The sequence below is a fragment of the Dysidea avara genome, chromosome 7 (genome assembly GCF_963678975.1).
Source record: "Dysidea avara chromosome 7, odDysAvar1.4, whole genome shotgun sequence".
NCBI lineage: Eukaryota > Metazoa > Porifera > Demospongiae > Dictyoceratida > Dysideidae > Dysidea > Dysidea avara.
The window spans coordinates 30,454,393-30,477,460 of NC_089278.1; the positions used below are offsets into that span (position 1 = coordinate 30,454,393).

General features: G+C 37.2%; 1 protein-coding gene across 1 annotated transcript; it reads right to left on the minus strand.

Annotated features, from left to right (window-relative positions):
* Positions 1-14,424: 14,424 nt before the first annotated feature.
* LOC136261162 (uncharacterized) lies at positions 14,425-15,180 on the minus strand. Its single transcript, XM_066055134.1, has one exon. It carries the CDS (start codon positions 15,178-15,180, stop codon positions 14,425-14,427), a length of 756 nt encoding a protein of 251 aa, XP_065911206.1.
* Between the last annotated feature and the right edge of the window lie 7,888 nt (positions 15,181-23,068).

The window sequence follows — 23,068 nt, forward strand, 5'->3', positions numbered from 1 at the left end:
CTTTATACAGCATTTGAGTGTCATGCTCCTGTGTGTTTATATAAATTATATTGTCTGGTTTGTGCCTAACACCCCCAAACTAGATTAAATAAGCATATATATTTAGGCTTTCTAGCTGTTATGGTTGCAAAATATTGCAATTGAGGTATATATACATTGTAGAAGGTCTACAAACTGTCAGTACTGTCCTTACAAGCAACAAGACTAGATTGCTATGAAGTAAGCTTGTCCCTTGCATTCACTTAGTTATAAAACAATTGCTAGTATATAGACTCAGTGTGCCCATGAGATAGTTAGCACTATATAAACGGATACCAGTTTTACAACACGGCAAAAACTTGCGCGATTCTTAATAGCGGCATTGTGGTGATTATTCTATCAAATTATTTGATGTATGAAATTATGTTATGCACAAAAAATAGAAATAATGTCATAAGAGAGTAAAGCACTGATAAGGACAAATACAGATATGAACGTCACATTTCCACACAATACTATAGACAATGGTATCAAGCGTGCACAATAAACTTGTGGTTATTTGTGCTGTATATGGTTTCTGCAGCTGTATGCAGTTAGCACAAAAAAAATTCAGAGACAAGGTCTCCTGTAGAGTACTATATGTTAATTCTTCATGTCATGCCTAAGAAATAGTAACACTCACATTTTGAGGTAATAACTACAGTGGTAAGTGTCATGTTTCATTCATCGCTGTCATTCTTCAAGCATTGGTTGGTATTCCCAGTTTCAGAGTTTTAATTTACAATGATAAATGAATCAAATGATATTGTGAATATTTTGACTGTATTATACTTGGTCAAATACTGACTGCAATGGTACTTGCAGTATCTGTAGGTTTGACCAAAACTTATTCTCTGTATATGTATAACAATCTACTACTGAACTTGTTTTACATATTGGTCATTAGCTGGAATTTGTGCTGCCTTGTCTACTGGACTCACCTGCTCAATAGGGTGAGAAAAATTATGATCAATGTACATAAGTGCCTTTATTAAATAGCTTCACTGCATTCCATTTATTCTAGTAAGTTGTTTTTTACTTATGTAAAACTGTAGAGATTATATTGTGACTGTCCACTAGAGATCTAACTTCTTGCATAATATTATAATGTAGTACAACAGTGGGGCCTTTTGAGTACAATGTACAGGGTGTGTAGCTAGAGAGCTCAAAATTTTTATTTATTAAGGCTTTGCTGAAGGTCTGTAGGACTTCCTGCAGCCTATTTAAAGTTGTTACAGAAAGTGTGTTTGAAAAGGTGGAGAAAGGAGATATTCCATTTGGTTCCACATGGGGTACTTTGAGATAATACGTCACTCTCTAGAGTTCCTTGGATACATATACATGAAATTGACAAGGAGAAAACATCGCAGACTCCTGTAAGCGTTCAAGCGTTAATCAGATGGCTGCAGATTCTAGGCTGCCCAGGTCTAGTCATGGATTTTTTCTCCTTTCTCCACCTTTTCAAACACACTTTCTGTAACAACTTTAAACAGGCTGTAGGACCAGTTACTAAATGTAACAAGTACCTTATTATAACTATATATATGTAACTTGCTATTTCTCTTTGGTAAAATATGTATAGGAAACCAAAGGAATTTCCACAGCCATACATCGATGTTACACAAGTTATACATCATGGAGAGTTCTTAAGAAATTCACAGCTGGCCTTCCATTACTTCACATTAACGTGAGTATGGACAGTATTACATTGTATGTATGCCAGCATCACCCATCCACCCAGTGAGCTCTATCACATACCTATACAGTATATAGTTCTACTCATGACATGATATAAGACCAAGTTTCCTGATATCTTTACTGTATACAGGTATATATGCAAGTATACACGATGGATAACCCTGCATATAGCTGAAGAGAACAGTAAAACTCAACAGATTAGATCTATAGTTGACCAGTATATGGACTAGGAATTTCAGAAAGTGGGCCTGTTTATGGTTAGAGTTAGGTGATAAATTATGCATACCAATGGTGTGTCACAAAACTGAGTATACACCAGATATAAACAAGTACTGTATACACACACATACACCTGTGTACACATGCCTATACATATGTTCTTCAGGTCCTGCCTATGAAATTCTAACACTAGTAATTAAGGTGGTGAGTGTCATGTTTTATTAGCTATATAAGGTTTTGTGGCTGTTATAAAACATTAATAAATCAGCTTCAAGCATCGGTTGATACTGTTCCCAGTTTCAGAGTTTTAATTTACAATGAATCAAACTTGCAGTGTGAACTTTTCAGTCACATACAGTCACATGCTGACTGCAATAGTGTTACTTTGTAGCTACTGCATGACAGTATTATTGAAAGTACTTTAATATTGTTACAATGATGCGAGGTAGTGCTGGAGTTCCTGTATGTTTAACATTACATGTATGTCCACAGGCCATGGATTTCCAGTTTGTAACAAAAACTTGTTCTTTATAAACTCTACTACTGAATTTGAATTACATATGAGTTGCTTCAGTCATTAGCTCGAATTTGTGCTACCTTGTCTACTGCTTAATAGGAAAGGTATGGTCAATGTATGTAAGTGCCTTTATTCAAAGGGTTTCACTAAATTCTAGTAATTTTTTTTCATTTATATACAGCTGAGAGATGAAATTGTGGCTGTTCATCTGATCATGTTGTAATTGTATAAATATTACTAGAGATCTAGTACAACAGTGGGCCTTTCAAATACAAATGTATAATGTACAGGTTGATTATAGAAAACACTTACAAAGACAGGTTACTAAATATATCGTTCCAGTACTTTATTATAGCTATATATAACTGCATGCTACTTGCCATTTCTCTTTGGTAAAATATGTATAGGAAACCAAAGGAATTTCCACAGCTATACCAGCAGGATGTTACGCAAGTTATACATCATGATGAGTTCTTAAGAAATTCAGTTTCCACATTTTGCATTGATGTGAGTGCAGTACACAGTATTACCTCAATAACATTCTATGTATGTACCACCCATATTGAGCTGGTATAGGACCAAGTGTTATACAGATATACAAGTATACACAATGAATAACCTTATACATACAGCTATAAAATTAGTAGTTGACCCAACAGATTGTACACAAATATATAAACAGGTACTAGCTATGTATACGCTTGTGTATACTTGGGCGTACATGCTTGTATGGTGTATGTATGGGAACCATGTCAGCACCTCCTTGTGGTGTGGTTCCTGGGCAACAACATAAGTTGCTTGTGAATGCTGATGGCTGCATTTAAGAACATGTGGAATAATTCAGTTCTTTAAGGCGGTTTGCTTGCTTCAAGCTTGCAACTTGAGGTTAAGTTTGTTGTGTTTTTGCACAAGTATGACTAGAGGGTTTAACTTATTCTTGGGGCACAGTTTTTACTCTGGGTCCATCTCATTTGCTACTTGTAACATCTGCACTCTAGTGGAGAATGCTGGAGATGATCAAAGGGTCTGTAGGTCAGACCTAATCCCAATTTTGCCATCTACCATCCACAGGTCCTAATATAAATTAGATTTTTTTGTTTTTTGGTCAAGGAGTTGAAGAAGTTGGCAGTTGCTAGTAAGACAGAATGTTTGGAATGCAGATGGATTTACTTCATTACACTTAGGGCACACTTTGCTTGGTGATGGTGGATCACTCATAAGAATTGAAAGTGTAGACATTGTGATTGATCAGAATGTTAGTATATGCTGGCAAGACTTGAGAAGCTGTCAGTTATGAGATAGTGACAGCTCAGCTGCAGATTGTGCAGTATGGAATAGACAATGTGGAGGATCTAGATGGACTAGTAGTAGGTAACTACCACTGATATCAATGGTTGTTCACACAGCCAAGGCTCCTCTGGGTGTTAAGGTAAAGGTTGTTGATGATCTTTAAATACCCTTCCTTGTTGGTGATATTGTGATGGTGCTAAGTGGCTTTAATGCTTGAATGGTGAAAAGGGAATCTGAAGATGATGTCTGGAGGGAGGTTAGAGGACTGTAGGGGATTAGCACCTGTAATAAATCAAAGCTATATGAACAGCTCCTGGACCTGTATGCTGTCAATGATTTGACTGCCATCATGAACACCTGGTTTGAGAAGACACTAATATATTTGAGTGCATGTATGGATACACCATGCCACTAAGCAGGCACATACGATTGATTATGTGATGATGAGAAGAGATCAAATACAGTTGTGTACTGATGTACGTAAGAGTGTACAGGAGTGCTTGCTGTTGGACAGCCAATATTTGGTCATGAAAGGAATTTTTCTAGAAAGCAGAAAAGTATCATTCGTGTACCTTTGGCAGTCCACCTCCTAAAAAGTCAGAAAGTAAGCGACAGATACCAGCAATCTCTTAAACAATATTCATTTCAACTCCGATATAACAAGGAAGAGTTGGTGGAAGAGTGGCAGGAATTAAAAGAGTGTATTATGACATCTGCTGATGCATGTGCTAGGAAGAAGCAGCCAACAGAATGGTTTATTGATGCTGCTGATATACTAAATCCCCTGCTAGATGACAAGAATAGAGCTTGTCAAAAGTATATGCAGTTGCAGAGAGTTTCTGCTAAGCATGAGTTTTGATCATGCCAGGGGTAGGTTGGTGAGGGCTGTATATGAGGCTAAAGAGGCATGCATTGGTAAGGTGATTGTTGGTGCTGAGTATAGTAGGGATGGGGAATTGAGGTGGGATTGCATTAAGAAGTTGCAGGTAGCCTTTTGTGGAAGATAGCCATTTTATTCTCTCAGACTTTGGAAGCAACATGGTAACATAACTGCACAGGCTGAAGAACTTAAACAGCTTTGGTATGGACATTTTAGCTGAGCACTGAATGTAGCCAGCTAATGTGATCAAGAATTGATTACCATCCTATATGACCCTTACCTCTAATGAACTGGTAGCTGCTATGAAGAAAATGAAATGGGTAAAGGCTGGAGCGAGAACTGGTATCTTACCTGAGTTGATCTTTGTGGAGGCCCAGAATTACAACACCGATTGCTGATGACCTGATGTTAATGAATGTCCCTCCATTTATCTAAGATCCTCTTTCTTAGGTATATGGGAACAATTTCTGCATCCTTCCAGTCCTGAACCAGATATCCCGCCTTTTACACCTCACGGAATCAGTTTATCAGATGTGGTTGGGAAGTTGTTTAGATGTATACTGCAAGATAGGCTTCAGTTGATTGCTGAGAAGGTCCTTCCTGAGTCTCAGTGTGACTTCTGCAAGGGAGGGGGATGTGTAGATATGACGTTTACAGCTAGGCAGCTATTTCAGAAGAGTAGAGAACACAATGACTCTCTATTTGCACTTTTTGTTGACCTCCACATGGCATATGACTCAGTATCTATAGAGGCCTTGTGGCAGGTACGGTGTTCCTCCAGTGCTGTTGTCACTGATCAAGTCGTGCCATAATGGCATGACTGCTGTGAAGAGGGTTAGCGATGGCACCACTGGTGATCTTAACGTTAGAGATGGGCTGAGACAAGGGTGTACCATGGCACCAGTTTTGTTCAATTTGTATTTTTCAGCTATGGTTGCTAGTTGGAGGAGTCATTGTCTGGAGGCTGGGGTCAGTGTGAGGTATCAGGTAGAGAGGAAGCTGGTGGGAGATAGAACAGCTAAAGCAAGACTTAAAGAAACGGAAAATACAAAGTCTAAGTTCGCTGATTATGCAGCATTGTATGCAATCCCTAGACAAGCAGTGAGAGAGTAGCTATGGCCTTTGTAACAACAGCAGCAGGATAGGAACTTACTGCTAGCTTAGAAAAGACTAAGATGATGTCAATGGGGTGCCCTGAAGACAACATGCCTATACAGTTGTGCAATAGCTGCAGTGCCTGGCAGCAGTGGACAATTTCATGTATCTTGGAAATAACATCACTAATGATGGTGAGGTTGTCAATGGGGCGAGTGTAAGATTGGGTAAGGCTGCAAGAGCATTTGTATGTTTGTGATCCTCCATCTTTGATAACTGGGGTCTAAGCGTGCAGATTAAGTGAGGTGTGTATCATCAGGGCCGCCCACAGGGGGGGGGGCAACTGGGGCATTTTGCCCCGGGCCCCAGCCTGAAAGGGGCCCCAAGAGGCCCCATGAAGGGCCCCCTGAATACCTGTTTAAAAGATCGATATACTCTAATAGAACAGTCAGATCTAAATACTCTAATAGAGCATTCACAGTATTCTTCAGAGGAGCAGTGTAGCAAGCTTACAGATAAGGAGATATGGTTGGTGATGGGTAGTTATTGTTATTGTCAGCAGGTTGTGACCTTTTTTTTTTTTTTTTTTTTTTTTTTTGGTCTTCAACTTACAGCTTGGGTGAAGGGCCCCACTTTAACTCTTTGCCCTGGGCCCCTTGATTTCTCTGGGCGGCCCTGTGTATCATGCTGTGGTGATGTCTAATTTGTTGTATGGATCAGAGGTGCATCTAAGATTAGGCAATGGAAGGTACGAATAACATCTAAAGAACTGGCTAGTTTATTTGGAATGAATGAGAACACGGCTGATGTTATTTGGAAATATCAATGTAAGTGGCTAGGGCATTTGGCATGGATGAACGATTATAGAATTCCTAAGCAGCTGCTTTTTGGTAAGCTTATTAAAACCCACCCAAGACATGGCTCTAAGAAACGATGTAGAGATCTATAGCAGTGATGGATGTCAGGACAATTGGGATTGAGGAAAACTGGTTTGAGATCACACAATGTAGACAGCGATGGTCAAAAATTTGTGAATGGATCCGTTTATCTGTTGATGTTGGAGAGGTCTGTACCAGGGGCGGATCCAGACTTATGGAAAGGAGGGGTCAAAAATGAAGTGAGGTAATACATTGTCTCTAGTTTGATAAGGTGAGACCAAAAAAAAAAAAAAAAGGTCACAGCCACCTGGCAATAGTTGCCCACCTCACCAACCACGCATTTATAGCTGATAAAGTACATAAAAATCCTTAAATAGCTCACTACGCACTGCTCTAATACTGTGACTGCTTTATTAGAGTGACTGCTCTATTAGAGTATCTCGATCTTGGTATACTTAAAGTTTTTGGAGGGGGGTCAAGAGCCCCCTTTGCCCCCCCCCCCCCCCCCCCCGTATCCGCCCCTGGTCTGTACTGCTAACATATCAATAACTCTCTAGCTCAAATTTTTATTCTATCTAACAAGACATGTGGAAGACAACATCTGGATCATGGAAGCCTGCATGAAAGCTTCCACTTTTCACTGAGATTTCTCCAGGAATTCACCTTTTTACAAGGCAACATACCCTGGCCCACTAGTCTTCTTATCCAACATTATTTCCAAGGATTCTGCAATTATCTTCAGATGGGCAGCTAGCTATACAGGCATGTGTATACTTGTATGCGCCTGTACTTGTGTGTACCTGTGAATATCTTTTTTCTTTTATAGAATAGAAGAACTGGTTCCAATGGCACACCCATCCAGCCCACTGTAACTCTAAGCTAAGATGTTTTATTTAAAGGTTTTGCCTATGCATACGTATACACCTAGAGAACTAAAAACAGAACCTACAGAGCAAAGAATATGTAGATGAGAAAAGTGAAAGGAACTTAAACAGCCCCAAGACGTCCCTCCCCCAGTGTTTGGTCAACTGAAGCTGGAACATGACCCTTGTGTATATCTGGTGTACAGTTGTGTATCAACCAGATACCTATACAAGCCCCTACCTATATAGTTGTGTATACCTGTGTATATCTTTTTCGGTCAATCTTTTGTATAATTATATAAGTTATTGATTGCAGGCGGTATTTGAATATATTTTAATCCCACAAAAATATGTGTCCACATATCCAGCTATTGCATGTGTACCCATGCAGTCACACGTACGTAACATGTTAGTACCAGTACGGTGTTGTTGTGTATTTTATTCATGTGCACCACTAGTTGTGTTTCCATATGAAAAGAAAGTAAAATGGGAAGCGTTATGCCTCTAAAATAAGACTAACTATAAGGACAGCCTCAATAATGAAATGGTCTTACTATTGAGGATGTAAATGCACGCGTAAGCTTGGTATCATTAAATAACAACTGTTTTTGGTGTGGTATATATGTACATTACTGACATTGTGCAAATTTTATTTATGACCGATGGTACAAAATCCAGTAAGAATGGAAAAACTGGTAGCAGCCAATCATCCATCAAGGATCAAGGAGAAGTCCTCGTATGTGTATTGTGTGTAGTGCACTATAAGTCTATAATAATAACAATTTATACTAATCACATAGAAGTACAAGTTTTCAATGGTGAAATAGTGTGTGTGCATGTGTGCACATGTACGTGCGTGTGTGCGTGCGTACATGTGCATGTGTGCATAAGTGCAAAGCTAGTGCATGGTACACATGTCTAAGAACTTTGTCAAGAACAGATCTTTTCCACTGATGCTGTCAAGTCTGGAGACCTCAGCAACTGAAGTCTTTCAACTGAAGTCTTTTTGCTGCAGTTGCTGTGCAAGTGTCATCACAGCACCTTCACAGCAACTGCAGCAAACCATGTAACTAATGTACTTCTCCTGCACTCCAATGTGCCATAGCAACACCTTTAAATGGTTCATTCACACTCACTTTAACATCCACCACTGGGTAAATGTATGGACACTTCAAATTGTGTTGCCATTACACTCGCATTTAACAGTGTACTTGGTGAAAAGTAATGAATTCCTACAAAACAGTCGTAGGAAATATAGTCATATGGGATGTTTTGGCTATGTGATGCATATGTAAATGTATAGTTGCAACATTTGTGAGACTACATATGATAATTTGACTACTTCCTAGTTACCAAGTTCTTCACTGAGTTCTTTATGAACACATGTGGCACTAGGCTACTTCCTAGTTATATACTAATTAAATTCTTCGTGAGCATGTGTGGCACAAGGTAAATAATATTTCTGAAACTGACCAGTTGGCAAGCTTGTTAAAGTGGTATAGTAGACATCATGTGTTATTATAAATACAGGATAAGTAGTCAAATAGTTTCTGTATCAAACTGAACTGTGTGATCACATCTCTCTTCACAGAATACAGCATTCAGCAGATTAATAATTATGCTGTGATAAACTGCTGAAATCACTCTCAGATTCAATTTCAGAGGATCTAATTTCAAAAATTTTCTGGGGAAGCATGCCCCCAGACCCCCTTAGGTTGCACACTAAGGTATAACTTACTTGCTATAAATATATAGCTAGGCCCTGGCATCACCAAAAAGTCTAGTTGTTAACTAATCATGTACACTTTACTCAATTTGAGGTCTGTACATTATATAATAATAAAGTCTGGCTACACCCCTACACATGTGTAAAATTCAATGAGAAATCAATCTGTGGTTTGAATGCTTTTCCCTGTTATTGGTGTGATAAACATCAGCAGCATCAGTCCCCTGTTTGTCAAAGGTCAACACCACCCAATCATGTTAAAAATACTACAAGCACTACTAATACTCATTGGAAAGGTACAGTATTTACATGTAGTGCCTATGAACTGTGAGACCAAATTATGGCAAGGTGAACAATCTGGCTAATTTGTAGCATGTTACATGTCAAAATATTATATAGCTAGAATGTGCGGGTACATCTCTACTGCAAAATAAAGCAATGTGTCTTCTAAAGCAGTGTATGGATATACATACTGCTGTATTCTACGAAACCTGTTTGTAACAATCTAAATAACTTCAAACCCCACCTGTCAAAACATTTAGTAGCACTGTGAAGCCCTTTCTGTTATCTAAAATACTATTGCTACGATATGTGTTAGAAACAAATGTGACCAGATTTGCGAAAAGGGGTCTTATATTATATTTCTACCATAACCTCTCATGCTCACCTTACAATTACACCAAACAGTAGTGGTATGTTAGGGGTATTATATGACTAAATTTCAAGCTGGTAATTCACAAGTCAAGTTATGGGTTGCCAGATCAAGCAATTGAAAGAGATCCAATCACAAATATCCTGTGTATTTTGTATTGGATACAAATGTGAAGGGGGATGTTAATTTGTCAACATACCATTGGAATACAATACAATTGTTTGACATTAATAGCTTGTGAGGGACACAAATCAATGATATTTTTTCAGAAATCTTTGAAAGGGAATACAGGATATGTACATGATTGTTTGACTATCTAAGTGGTACTGCTTATTGGAATATGGCTGTTTGACTTAGTAAGGGTATCTTTTGCAGAGAAGTCATACTGTTAATATAAAGGTATGACAACTATTTTATTCATGGTCACCATGTGTATGTACAAGTCTACGTATCATATTATACTTGCCTAAATATAAGGGATAATAAGGGACTTTTGTTTGTAATAGCCTGGGGGGTGGTTTCAGTTGTACACAAATATGTTACTGTTCCCTAGGTGATGATGCTGTGCCACATGCAGCTATGTATACTTTGTTATGTGTAATATCACTCATTGCGCATACTTCTGGAATGTATCTAGCATGGGGACCATGTTAGCTTCATAACTATAGACAGTGCAAAACATGTGTGGGGTAACATATTTTCAGTGTCTTCAAAGGGAAAATCTTTGAATACATTGTTTGCTGACTGTTATGGGTTACCTGTATAGTAGAGGCCACATAGTTCTTCACTCATGAAGTTTTCCTATTTCCACCTGTTAACATGTTTCAGGATTGAAGTCCTTGAATGTTTCCGAGGGCTTCGATCCTTCCAATGTTTGGAAACCCTATATCTTTACCTATATTTTAACCGCAGTACTTATATTAAGTTCATGCCACAGCAGCAATGTTGTTGTGGTGTACCACTGGGTGTACTTGACTTGTTGTTTCTCTTTGTACTTCAAAAAGCAATATTGTTTTTATACTCTGTTATGTACAGAAGGGAGTGTGATATCTGGACTTGTAGCATAATGTTACAGCAGTATTGAGTGTTAGTAAGGTACGTAAGTGCATAGACATTTCAATAGTCTATAAATTATAATTATACATCATGCATTATGCAAAAATAGTGGCTCAGAAAATGTGCATGCCTTCGTTTATCAAGACACTAGCTGGTCCAGAGTCCCTTTATTATCTTACATCTTCAGAAATCTCTCTATTTACATTGGCATTAGTCCTGTCTTCACACCCCTTTGGATCTACCCCTTGTGTTCAGTTGGTGGACTAACCCCTAAGAATTTTGTTTAACTAGTTTTATAGAGTGACTCTGAATATAGACACTCGATTGTCACATACCGTAGCTAAAACTGTGTTTGAAGCTGTAAACAATGTAAAGCTTCAATGTCAACTAAAATACAATTGTTATTTCACTACTCTACTTGTTTATGTGTTTGATAATAGCTAGATATTTTGATTTGTGTAGAAAGTACATCTTTATTACAAGAACAGTACTTCTTTACACACTACTTAGCTCAATAATAGAATAAAATAATGGTCACGCACACACACACACACACACACACACACACACACACACACACACACACACACACACACACACACACACGCATGCACATGCACCACACACACATGCATGCACACACAAAACTGTACTATGTCGACACATGATGTATTTACATCACTAACGGTGTGATAATAATGTAGCAGACCAACTTGCACTTATTGGCGGACGTATATAGAGTTTTATCACCATACCTCATACCTGTACTTATGTACAATGTGTACAATGTAAATTTTCAAGGCATATGTTTCCACCGATGATCAAATTTCAGTAGTTCTATTTTCTAGTATCCCTCATTTATACAAATACAACTAAAATGGCACTTGTGGATTCAATGCATGTATACTTGAAAGTAACTTTCAAGTTTACATGCATTGAATCCACAAATGCCATGGTTGCAGTACATGTGTGCATATTACTTAAGTGTATAGCTCTAATTATTTGCTAGTTTCATATATTGATGAAGGTTATTATGTAAGTAGGTGATGGATATAATGTGACCGGATTTGCAACAAGTTTGACTAGTCATAACTTAAAATTGGAAAAAGCTATTGACTTGACATTCACTCAGAAGTACGTGCCAACATTGCTGAATGGTTGGAGACGAAAATTTTAGGTTTGTATGTTTCTTGAACACTAAGTTGTGCTCTTTCAAGTTCATAGCATTGGATGTGTGTGGAAGATCCAGTCACCTATATTCAACAGGAAATAACTTGGCTATAGAATGTGCTATCACTGCTTTGTAATTACTTTTTTTGTTTGTGCTGTTGGTACTAGTGCACTTTCAAGTGAACCGTCTTGGTGGACTAACATGTCCCAACCCAAGGCTTAGGGTCAAATACTTATGTGGGTATGCTTCATGAAAAAATGTTCATGACTATGCTAGAATGCTGTCACATGTACAAGGTGCTTTTCAGAATGGGAAATTGAATCACTCCCAGATGACAGATAATATTTGCCTTGGGGACACTTGTAGCTGCAGCAAATTCATCAGTCTACATTATACTGTATAGATGATGAAATTGTGCACGGGTTTGATAGTGGGTGATGATAACATGAGTCTAATGTGGTTTATGATTTGTTGCAACACTTATAAGTACATTAGACCATTTTTAGGCTTTCTTACCTTTTTATATAGTCATGTTTAACCATTATCACACTACTGTCTCATCACACTGATACATGTACTGTGATTACCATGTGTGGGGACTGTGTTGTCTATTGACCTCATCAAACATCAAAAACTATACTTGAGTTTTCTACATGTAACAGGTCTGAAATAACCAGGCAATTGCCTCTTGTAGTATCTGCATACTAGGGCTGAAACAAATACTGCATTACACGTCGTGTTCTCATTGAGGATATTTTGGTACTTGAATGGTACAATTGCATGGTACTTGAGTACTCATTAAGATCATGTCTCCCAGCTCATGCGTGTGCATCCGCAAGTTTCCTCAAGTGATTTATGTATTAACAAATCATGTGACACTACATCTGAATTATTTCTAGTATATCTATGTCACGTCATTATCTGTCTAAGTCACAATAAATAAATAAAATAATTTTAAAATGTACATGGTTGCTACATGTACATCATGCATGAGTATTTATTGTGAAGGGGAAATGGTTTTAGAAAAAAAGAGAGTATATATACATGCTTTGTATACATGCATGTACACCTGCATAAAGGCTGAAAATTATGGATGAACCCTTAACCCCTGAACAGTTATAGCTAGCTACTGACAGTCATTTTTGTTTTGCAAACGAGTTGTAGGAATCCCTAGAAATTTAGATTGTATTATGTATTATGTAGTATCACAACTGTTCTGAAAATGGCAGTGATATGTATGTAGTCTGAGAAGAATATATGTTTACATTTTGCTAACAACTTATGTAGATCATTCTCTGGATTCCTTGGCACCTTCAACACTGATCAAATCCTCTCTACTAACAACTTAGACAATGGCTTTAGTGGTGCAATATATGTGTAGGGATATACCCTTTCCACTTTATAAACACTTGATAGTTCAGTGGATGCTATTATGTATGTAGGTGGTGTTGTAGCAGTAGTGGTCTCCCTAGTGAAGGGTGATCACGATGATGAACTTGAGTGGCCATTTCAAGAAGCAATCACAGTACAGATTTTAAACTTAAAAGTAAAGACTGGCGTAGGTAAGAATTTGGTGTTGCATGGTGTGACAGATAATTCATTACACACAGGACAAGCAGCCACTATTTACTCTTCAGTTAAATTTGTGATATTATCCAATTGCTTCCAACAGCTACAAAAATTAATGTTCTCAAATTTTCTACAGAAACTTGTATCTATAAGAATTAAAAAGTTGGTGATAATGAAACTAATTGACTATCATAATCAGCTATTGGATTCATTCAATGAACGTGCCCTGCAACTTTCATTACTGTTTTATCGGCCTGGACGGTGATTTCAACTGTTCACATTGTTAGTAACTTTTCACTCCTCTTCTTACTGCTACACAACTACATGGATGATATATTGGCAATTTGAGCTGTTACACATCACATCTTGTCAGTGCATGCTGTACCCTATGTTAATGTGAGGTGTGGTGGTCTGGTTGCCATAACTGCATGTATATACAAGGCCATGCATAAGTTACTGTATTGTCAGCTGGGAAAATTAACCAAGATATAGCTAATGGGTGACTGATACATTATGAATGTCGCCCAACTGTGGTGGTACAAATAATTAAACTGAACACGGTGTGCAATTATGTGTGAAGTAGCTAGCTATAGAAGGATTTACATCAACGTGCCACTTGCACTATAACTGTAGCTACATGTACTCTTCCATGCATATATATATAATCTGGTGATAACAACTATAGTAATTTTCAGTTGATAAGAGTTGATTTAAAAAGTTACAAAAGCATTTAAAAATTCTTTTCTGATTTAGCTACGTATACATAGCTACATTGAAAAAGGTTGCATAGTACTATCTGAGTGGTGTGTACGTTACAAGGAAATATAGACAGTCATTTTTGAGGTACTGGCTTTTCTTGATAGGATTGTATTGTAGTGCTCTGTGTGTGATGAAACTGTCACACCAACAACCAAATTCTGGTTCTGTCTCATCTATAACTCGTTGACATTCATATCCACCATCTTTGAATATGAACTCCTTTACCGTTGAGTATGCTGAATTTGTGATGTGGTTTAAAATCTGTACTGTGATTACTCCTTGAAATGGCCACTCAAGTTCATCATCATGATCACCCTTCACTAGGGAGACCACTACTGCTACAGCACGACCATTACACCATCCATTAGCATCCACTCTCAACCTGAACTGATATCCTTGTTCATGTGTACAGAAAACAGGAGAGTACCACTGTTCATTGTTCATCTTCTTTTGTTCAAACTCACTCATCATAATAATCATCGGAGCTACAACTACTTCGTTTTTATCTTCATCCATTGACCCACTGGAATGCACTGAATTGCCGCTGTGGCTGTCATCATCTGAACTCAGCGAAGAGGTACACTTACACTTACATTCGGAGTTGGTGTGTTTATAAACGTTTGCAAGGCTGCCACTCCATGAGCACCCCAAGTTCTTGTTTGGACAAAACACGTCAAGATGTGGCGAAGCACCGCGGTTTTCTGTATCGTTCTCCACTTCACTAGGCGGAATGTCATCGATGCTATTCCATGGACAGTAGGGGCAATAGATAGCTGGTTCGGAGTCCATTATCTTCAACGAATCATTAGCGGAATGCCGACAATACGGGCAAGTTATTTCTTCGCGGTAGCCATCAAGGGGCGTGACGCCCTTCGCAGGACTTTTCCGAACACCTGCGTTGTCCGAGGATGAAGCTGCCATCTCTGGAGCACTAGCAGTTCTACAAGACATTGTGTTTATACACTGATAAGGGAGGTGGTTTGGTAGATCTCTTTTATACTGGCTGTATGATCATACTTAATTACGTCATGTGAAGGCGGGGAAGAACAGCTAACAAAGCGGCTTGTAAGGCTTTACAGTTGCCTGAACTAGACGTTCATGTGAAGCTATAGACCTACCCCCTCCCTAAAAGTAGGCTATAGTGCCATCAGTTTAATCTACGTATTATGTATAAAGTGTGCGTTTTCAGTTGTGAACTTTTAGCGCGTGTTCATGTAGCTAACTATATTCTTTGTAGTTAGCTAGCTCATAGATCCTTTATGGCTAGCTATATAGCTAGTTACTTTTGCTGTTTATACTTGTTATTCCTTATGTTCGTATTTAGGTCTGTTTGTTTTTGCTTATTATAATTACTATAAAAATTCTGTACTCTTACAGGCTTTCCCTCCTCGAAATGGCATAGCTAGATACTGTAGTATATTCTACGTACCCGTAGAATATACTATCTATGCTAAAAAAATCAAAACTATGCTATAGCTAATACTGAACAGTTATGTGGCACTGTAAAGTTGTATTCAAATAGTCAAAGTGTGAGTATAGTATGCTATAGACTAGTTATATGAGTATGAACAATTTGTTTAAAACCTAAGATCACCCAGTATAGTTATTTTGAGCCTGTATTGAACCTAACAATTGATGACTAGCTATATACAGCTTGGAAATTCATTATATTATTGTGGACTTTATAGAACGACCTATGAATGTCAGATGAGTGGTGTCACATGTTGGGTATAGTTATTTATCATTAGGAACATTTATCTAGTTCCATTTGTAAATATCTATAACCATATGCAACAAAGGTAAGTCATAGTTTTGTAATACCAACACAATTTAAGTATAAATTAAATATAGAGAAGATTCAAGATCCCAGCGGTTGCATGTGGCTATATTTCTAGCAAGATTGCTTGTTGCTGGGGATGAAGTCACCACAGGGTCTTATTGTTATTGTGTTTCAGAGTTTTTATTTCAAGATTCTGACACTGTGCAAATACAGGGTTCATCCTTCTCACAGGCCTAGTCAGTGGAGTAGTTTTTACAGATCACATCTTCTAAAATGATACCTACTACCTATATATGGTATAGTTATACCTGCTAAACATTATTGTATCACCACAAGACACCATACATGCAATATACGTCATCTAAGCATAATATGTCAGGTATATGGTATATACACAAGACAGATAAATGCAATACATAGATCAAGCTTGGAAAATGGTGGAAGCTAAAATAGAATCCATGATGGTGTATATAATCTTGTACATTTTCCATCAGCACAACATGATCATAGCTATAAGGGTGCCCATTCACAGGCACTCACTATAGGTTATGTGTCAGTTCTTAATGCATAATTGTCTTAAATCTGACATATGTATATATATATAGGTACAAATACTTGTAACCACTATAGCCCATCTGCGCACGTATAAATTGAAGAATTTCAAACTAAAAGTATGTCCAGTTAGGCAGTTACATGGACACTAATAGCAACACAAGAGACATGCCAAGAGTGTATACAGTGATGGTTTCACCCATATATAGCCTAAAAGAATGTTGACTTGAAAACATGGATGAATATTTTTCATTTGCTTGACATGCAGTGTCACTGGTACAAATATAGTTACAATGCATAATGATTTATGGGACTTTCTATGATAAACAGTAACACAAGAACACAATAACATATTCATGTGATCTGGGGGATCAACTACTACATGTAAGGAAACCATCAAGACGTAACTATTGAAAGTATACTATATATGATCTAGTGATTGGCTACTTAGATTTAACGTTAATAAGTGTAAGAACATGTCATTGACAATTGGAGCTAAACTAGTCACTACGCATAGCATAGCAGACACGAATAATGTTAATCACAGTCTCTCTACTACGGATATGATTGTGAAAAGATCTTGGTGTGTGGATAACATCTACTTTGCAACCTAGTATTCAGTGCCAGAAGTCCTATAGAAAAGCAATGCAGAGTCTTGCAACAATCAAGCTTACTTTTAAGTTTACATCAAAAGATTCTTTTAACATGCTTTATATAAAACGTACATATACGTCCACATGTTGAACATTACATTCAAGCTTGGAATCCATATTACAAAAGATATTGATTTGATAGTGAAGATCCAACACCGTGCTACTAAATTTGTTCCAAAGTTATCTAATCTACCCTATGAAGAGCGACTGAAAGAATTAGATCTTTTTTCTCTGTGTTGCAGAAGACAATGAGGTAACTTGATAGAGACATTTACATTTTTTAAAAACCACTCAAACATTGATCCTAATAATTTTTTTACTCTATCACCAATAAATTTCACAAGAAGTCATGATAATAAACTATTTAAGCCCAGATCAAAGCTCCTTATCCTATCCAAATTCTTCAGCAATCTTATCATTGATCAATGGAACAGTTTACCCCCAATCTGTGATTAATGCTCAGTCATTTAGCCAACTCAAGAACAGACTTGATCAGCTTTGGACAGAATCTAGATATGGACACAATGAAAGGCCAAAGGCCTATTAATTTACAATTGTTGATTTGTAAATTTTTGTCCATTACATAATACTAATGCTAATAGTAATCTGAAACATCAAGACCACAACTAGATTGCTGCTCAGCTATACTCTTTTTTGCATAATGACATGCTCCTTTAGTGGAACGTATTAAGCTAGAATGATTTTCATAGGATCAACATAGAAACCTTATAATATAGCTGGTTGTTAGGTGGATATTACTTACTTAGAAGGAAAATTTATACATTTGTAGCTAGCTTCCCCACTCACAAGTTCTAATCATACCATGAGGAACCCAAAGTGCTGCAGTGTACAAAAAGTTAGCAATCCTTGTGATGGGTTATATCATGCGTGTCTAACACTGTATATTATGATGTGGCCATATATGCATATGAACAACAAATTAATGAAAGTGCTTTCATTTCATTTGGTCATATATCTGTGTGACAGACAATGACATCAATACAAATGTCATGTTCTAAAAATATTCCTACAGGGATAAAAGAGCAGCCAAGTTAGTTTGCACTTAGACAGTATTGTCACATATCCAGACAATTAGACATGAAACCACATTAATGATCATTAGATACCTCACTAAATGTACAGTTGACTTAGCCCCTTACACAATGCTTATACTGCCAATAACACAGGAGTCACATGATCTGAAATACATAAAAATGAGAGTAAAGCCACAGCAGATATATCTCATAGCCACCATATTTCAAATGTTACACCTTAAGGGTGCTTAGAAAAGTATAGTGATTATGCTTGCATCATCCAATTTGCATTTGCCATTAAAACTTTTTATTGAGCAATTCAAAAAATAGAGCAATTCAGAAAAATTTAAATCATTTAAACATTGACAGTTCCACTCTTAGCTACACTCCATCACATGTAGTCCATGGTACCACTTTGTTGTGTGCTCACACATCTATTAATACAATCATAGTTAATAAACGTTGATTAGGTGCTTCAATTTGCACAAGATTAACTGTAGTTTGTGTCTGGGAATTCATATAAGATAGCCAGCTAACGTAAAGTAGAAAAGTGACCAATTTATTTTAATGCATAGGATGCTATACTGACATAATTATAGAAATTACAGCTAGTCCTTGGTAGTGTGGTACTATTATAGTAATGAACCTACAGCTTCACCCTACATGGAACCTTCATGCCAATAGTAATGAATTACACTAGAACAAATGACATGCGACAATGTATACATCACTAAGTAATATACATACATTTTATACTATACAAGGTAAGTTGTGATACATGCACATTGTCACACTTCACTGTAGTTGTGCTAACGCATGACCTAGCATGTGTTATGTCCCCAAAGGTGCTGCATGTCATGCTATTGTGTGGTTACATGTTACAAAAAGCTTGTGATTGCAGCAATGAATAAGAAGGGTTACACAGAAAGTTTCTTGATTACCGTAACACTGGCACATGATCCTGCGTGGATAATTCCATATCACAGTACATCCCTATATTATAGCTTCAGTTTATTTCAGTATATATATCCAGTGAACCATCACATGTACGAAATAGCTTTATCATGAGCTACAGTAGCATATCTATAATCATGTATTTACAAATTACGTGAATTTTGAAACATTTCTCACACTTGTGCACATGTATACATGACGTACATAATTTCCATCAGTATACAGAGTTATACTAGTGGATGATATACCATATAGCATAAGGTATGGTATACACAAAACAGACAAGTTTAAAATGTTTAGACTAAACTCATAGTAGTATAAAATAGCACAATAGGCATTATCAGCTAAATAGAATCCAGTATTTTGAGAGTGCATGCCCATTCATGGGCACTATAGGTTATACATCAGTTCCTGAGAGATAATAATATATAATTATGCTGAATTTGGCACCAACATGTACCATTGCATGCATGCTTATTATTAAGTGTTTCAGTTCCATTTGCACATAGATGCTAAATGGTAATAGATACAGTAAATATGTTATACACATGTATATGATCTGGAGGGGAGGGGGTTAACTACACAGCAAAAACAAAATCATTATGATGTTGTGTTTCTAAAGCTATATACTGCATATAACAATGATCTGAAGCATTAAGCCAACCTATATAGATGGCTGCTCTATCACTCCATTACAATCTACATGTTATCTGCAGCCTTTGACAGTATTGGTAATTTTGGCTTCAAATTCAATCTCAGGGAGCTCAATTAAAATATTCCTTTCATTTTGCTTAATGACATGCACTTTAGGGGAATGTATTGGGGAAATGAAGTGAACATGATTAGGATCAACACAGAAACCTCATAGTTGTTGCTAGATAGTTACTATACTTAGTTAGTTAGGAGGAACTTAACAGCTAGCTTCCTTCTATCAGTCATTTATTCCTAATCGTACCACACATGTGTCAGTTTTGAGTGCAGCTATAGCTACATATTTACTGCATATAAGGTGGGCATGAATTATGTGAATGACACTGGCCCTATAATTTCAGTGTTCTCCACGTAACATCATTGCAAATGGCGTACAGTATGCACAATAAGGCAGCCACATTAATGTATGTACGTACCTGAACAGATTGTCACAAATGAATATATTTAAGACATGAAACCACACTGATGATCATTAGATAACTGATAGATGCCCCTCATACACGATGCCTTGTAGTACCTGTAGTTTACAGTATATATGCTGTAGGACCAGGTGTCCTATAGTTACAGATCTTCATCACTTGTGCTGTAAGCCTTAATAAATTAAAATTGACCTGAATTGCAGAATTTCATAAAATGAGAGTTACAGACATAGCAGATATAGCTGATATATTTCGATGAGCAATATTTTCATGTCAGCAGTTTGAATAAGTTTCAATCTGTTGTTCAACTTTTAGGTTGTATGTGTTTGATTGACTAATAACAAACATACAGCTTTACCCTGCATGATCACCTGGTCATCAAGTACACAGGTATTACAACTATACACAATGGATAGTCCTACATATAGCTAAAGAACTTGATCCGAGTCAACTGGTCATAGCTTGACTCAGTGAACTTCATTTGTAGTTGACTCAGTATACAGATTAGGAACTTTGGAAGGTAGGATTAGGGTTAGAGTTAGGTTATAAAGTATACCAATGGTGTGTATGATACCGTATACACCAGATAGCTAAATGCACCAGATAGCTTTTTTCGCTTATTTAATAGAAGAGCCAGCCCTAATGGCACACCCATCCACCACACTGTAACTCTAAGCTACAGGAAGACATTCTACAGTATGTACTAATGCGCAAATACCTACACCCACAGAGCTAAAAAACAGAACCAGCAGAACAAAGAATACAAGAGAGAAGTGAAAGGGTGCATAAACAGCCACAAGATGTTCTTCTTCCAGTGCTAGGCCAACTTAAGTTGGAACACGACTCGTATATATCTGGTGTATACCCATACAAGCCCCTACCTGTATATAATTGTGTATACCTGCTTATTTTTTTCAATCTTTTGTATAAGTTAGTGATTACAGGCGTTCTATTCAGGTATTTGAAGCAGATGTAATTATGTGCCCACATGTCCAGCTATTAATTGCATGTGTTAGTCCAAGTATGGTGTTTTGTGTATATTATTCATGTGTACCACTTTGTGTTTTCTTATGAATATAAACTGAAATGGAAGACAAATCAAAATGTTATGCCTTTATAATAAGACCAACAATAACGGCAGCCTCAATAATGATGTGGTCTTACATGAGGTTGATAATGAACATTTAGCTATGTATGTTTGGGACTTACTGGTACCTTTTGGTGTGGCATAGATGCACATTACTGACATTGTGCATATCGTATTATTGAAGCAGCCATTATCGATGAAGTACATCAGTACAAATCCGGTAAGAAGGGAGGAATTGGTACAAATCCGGTAAGAATGGAGGAATTGGTACAAGCAGTAGCAGCAAACTGTCCCTTAAGGATCAAGGAGAGGCTCTGGTATAAGTAGTGTGCGTAGTGCACTATACTACATGATGTCTACTTCACCACACAAAAAGCTTGATCATTGGTCAGTTTTAGGAGGACCAGAAACCTTTAATTTCCTTGTGCCATACCTGTTCACGAAGAATTTGGTAACTGGGAAGTAGTTATATTATCGTATTATAGTCTCAGAAATACTGGAGCTATAAAATGTACATATGCATGGATAGCTATACAGCCACAAAAAAGGAAAATTGTGTAGCCAAAACATGCCCCCAAATTTCCTTTGGGTTGGATGACGATATTTCCTACTGTTGTCTTGTAGGAATCTATAGTCACCGAGTACCATACCACTCTGGACAGTTGCTGAAGTCTCCAGACTTGACAGCATATGTGGAAAAGAACTATTCTTTGTTCTCATGAAAAAGTTCTTGGTTAGTACAATTAAACATCTACACTGCACTAGCTATACTTGCACTTATGCACACATGCACACATGCAAGCACACACACATTATTTCACCATAATACTTCTATGTGGTTGTTTTAATAAGTAGTCATATGGTTTCAGAATCAAACTGAACTGTGTGATCACACCTCACTTTAGTAACAGGAATCTATTCCTGACCTGTTTAACCAGAGGAAAGGAGACATGAAAACAGTTTCAATGCTCAGATGTATGTAGGATGTTTACCAGTGTAATTACTAGACAATCAGAGAGGTGTTGCATCAACAAAATTAATATCAGGCAGTATGTAGTCAGTGTTAAGGCTTATATCACAGGCTTTGTAGCCGGGGACACATTGCAATGGTAAATACCACTTGTAAAAAGTGTACTTTTACTTGATGTACCCTCTGTGTGTTTGTAAACATGAACATGTTACACTTCAGGTACCCTATAATGTACTGTATGCGCATAAAATCAGAATCTACTTTAGAAAGTGTATGTAGTCATAGGTCATGACTTGGGAAATAAATTTAGACACATATGTACACTAGCTACACACATGTACAGTATGGATAAAAAATCGATCTGTGGTCTACTTTCAAATACTTTCTTTCTCCCTATTATTGTGCTTCAGGATGTGATAAACGTCAACACCATCCAATCATGTTAACCATACTACAAACACTATAATGATACTCATTGGCAAGACACAGTGTTTTCGTGTAGTGTCTATGAACTGTG

Bases quoted from the DNA above. Each gene is read 5' to 3' on its own strand.
- LOC136261162 (XM_066055134.1), bottom strand. From the start codon at position 15,180: ATGGACTCCGAACCAGCTATCTATTGCCCCTACTGTCCATGGAATAGC.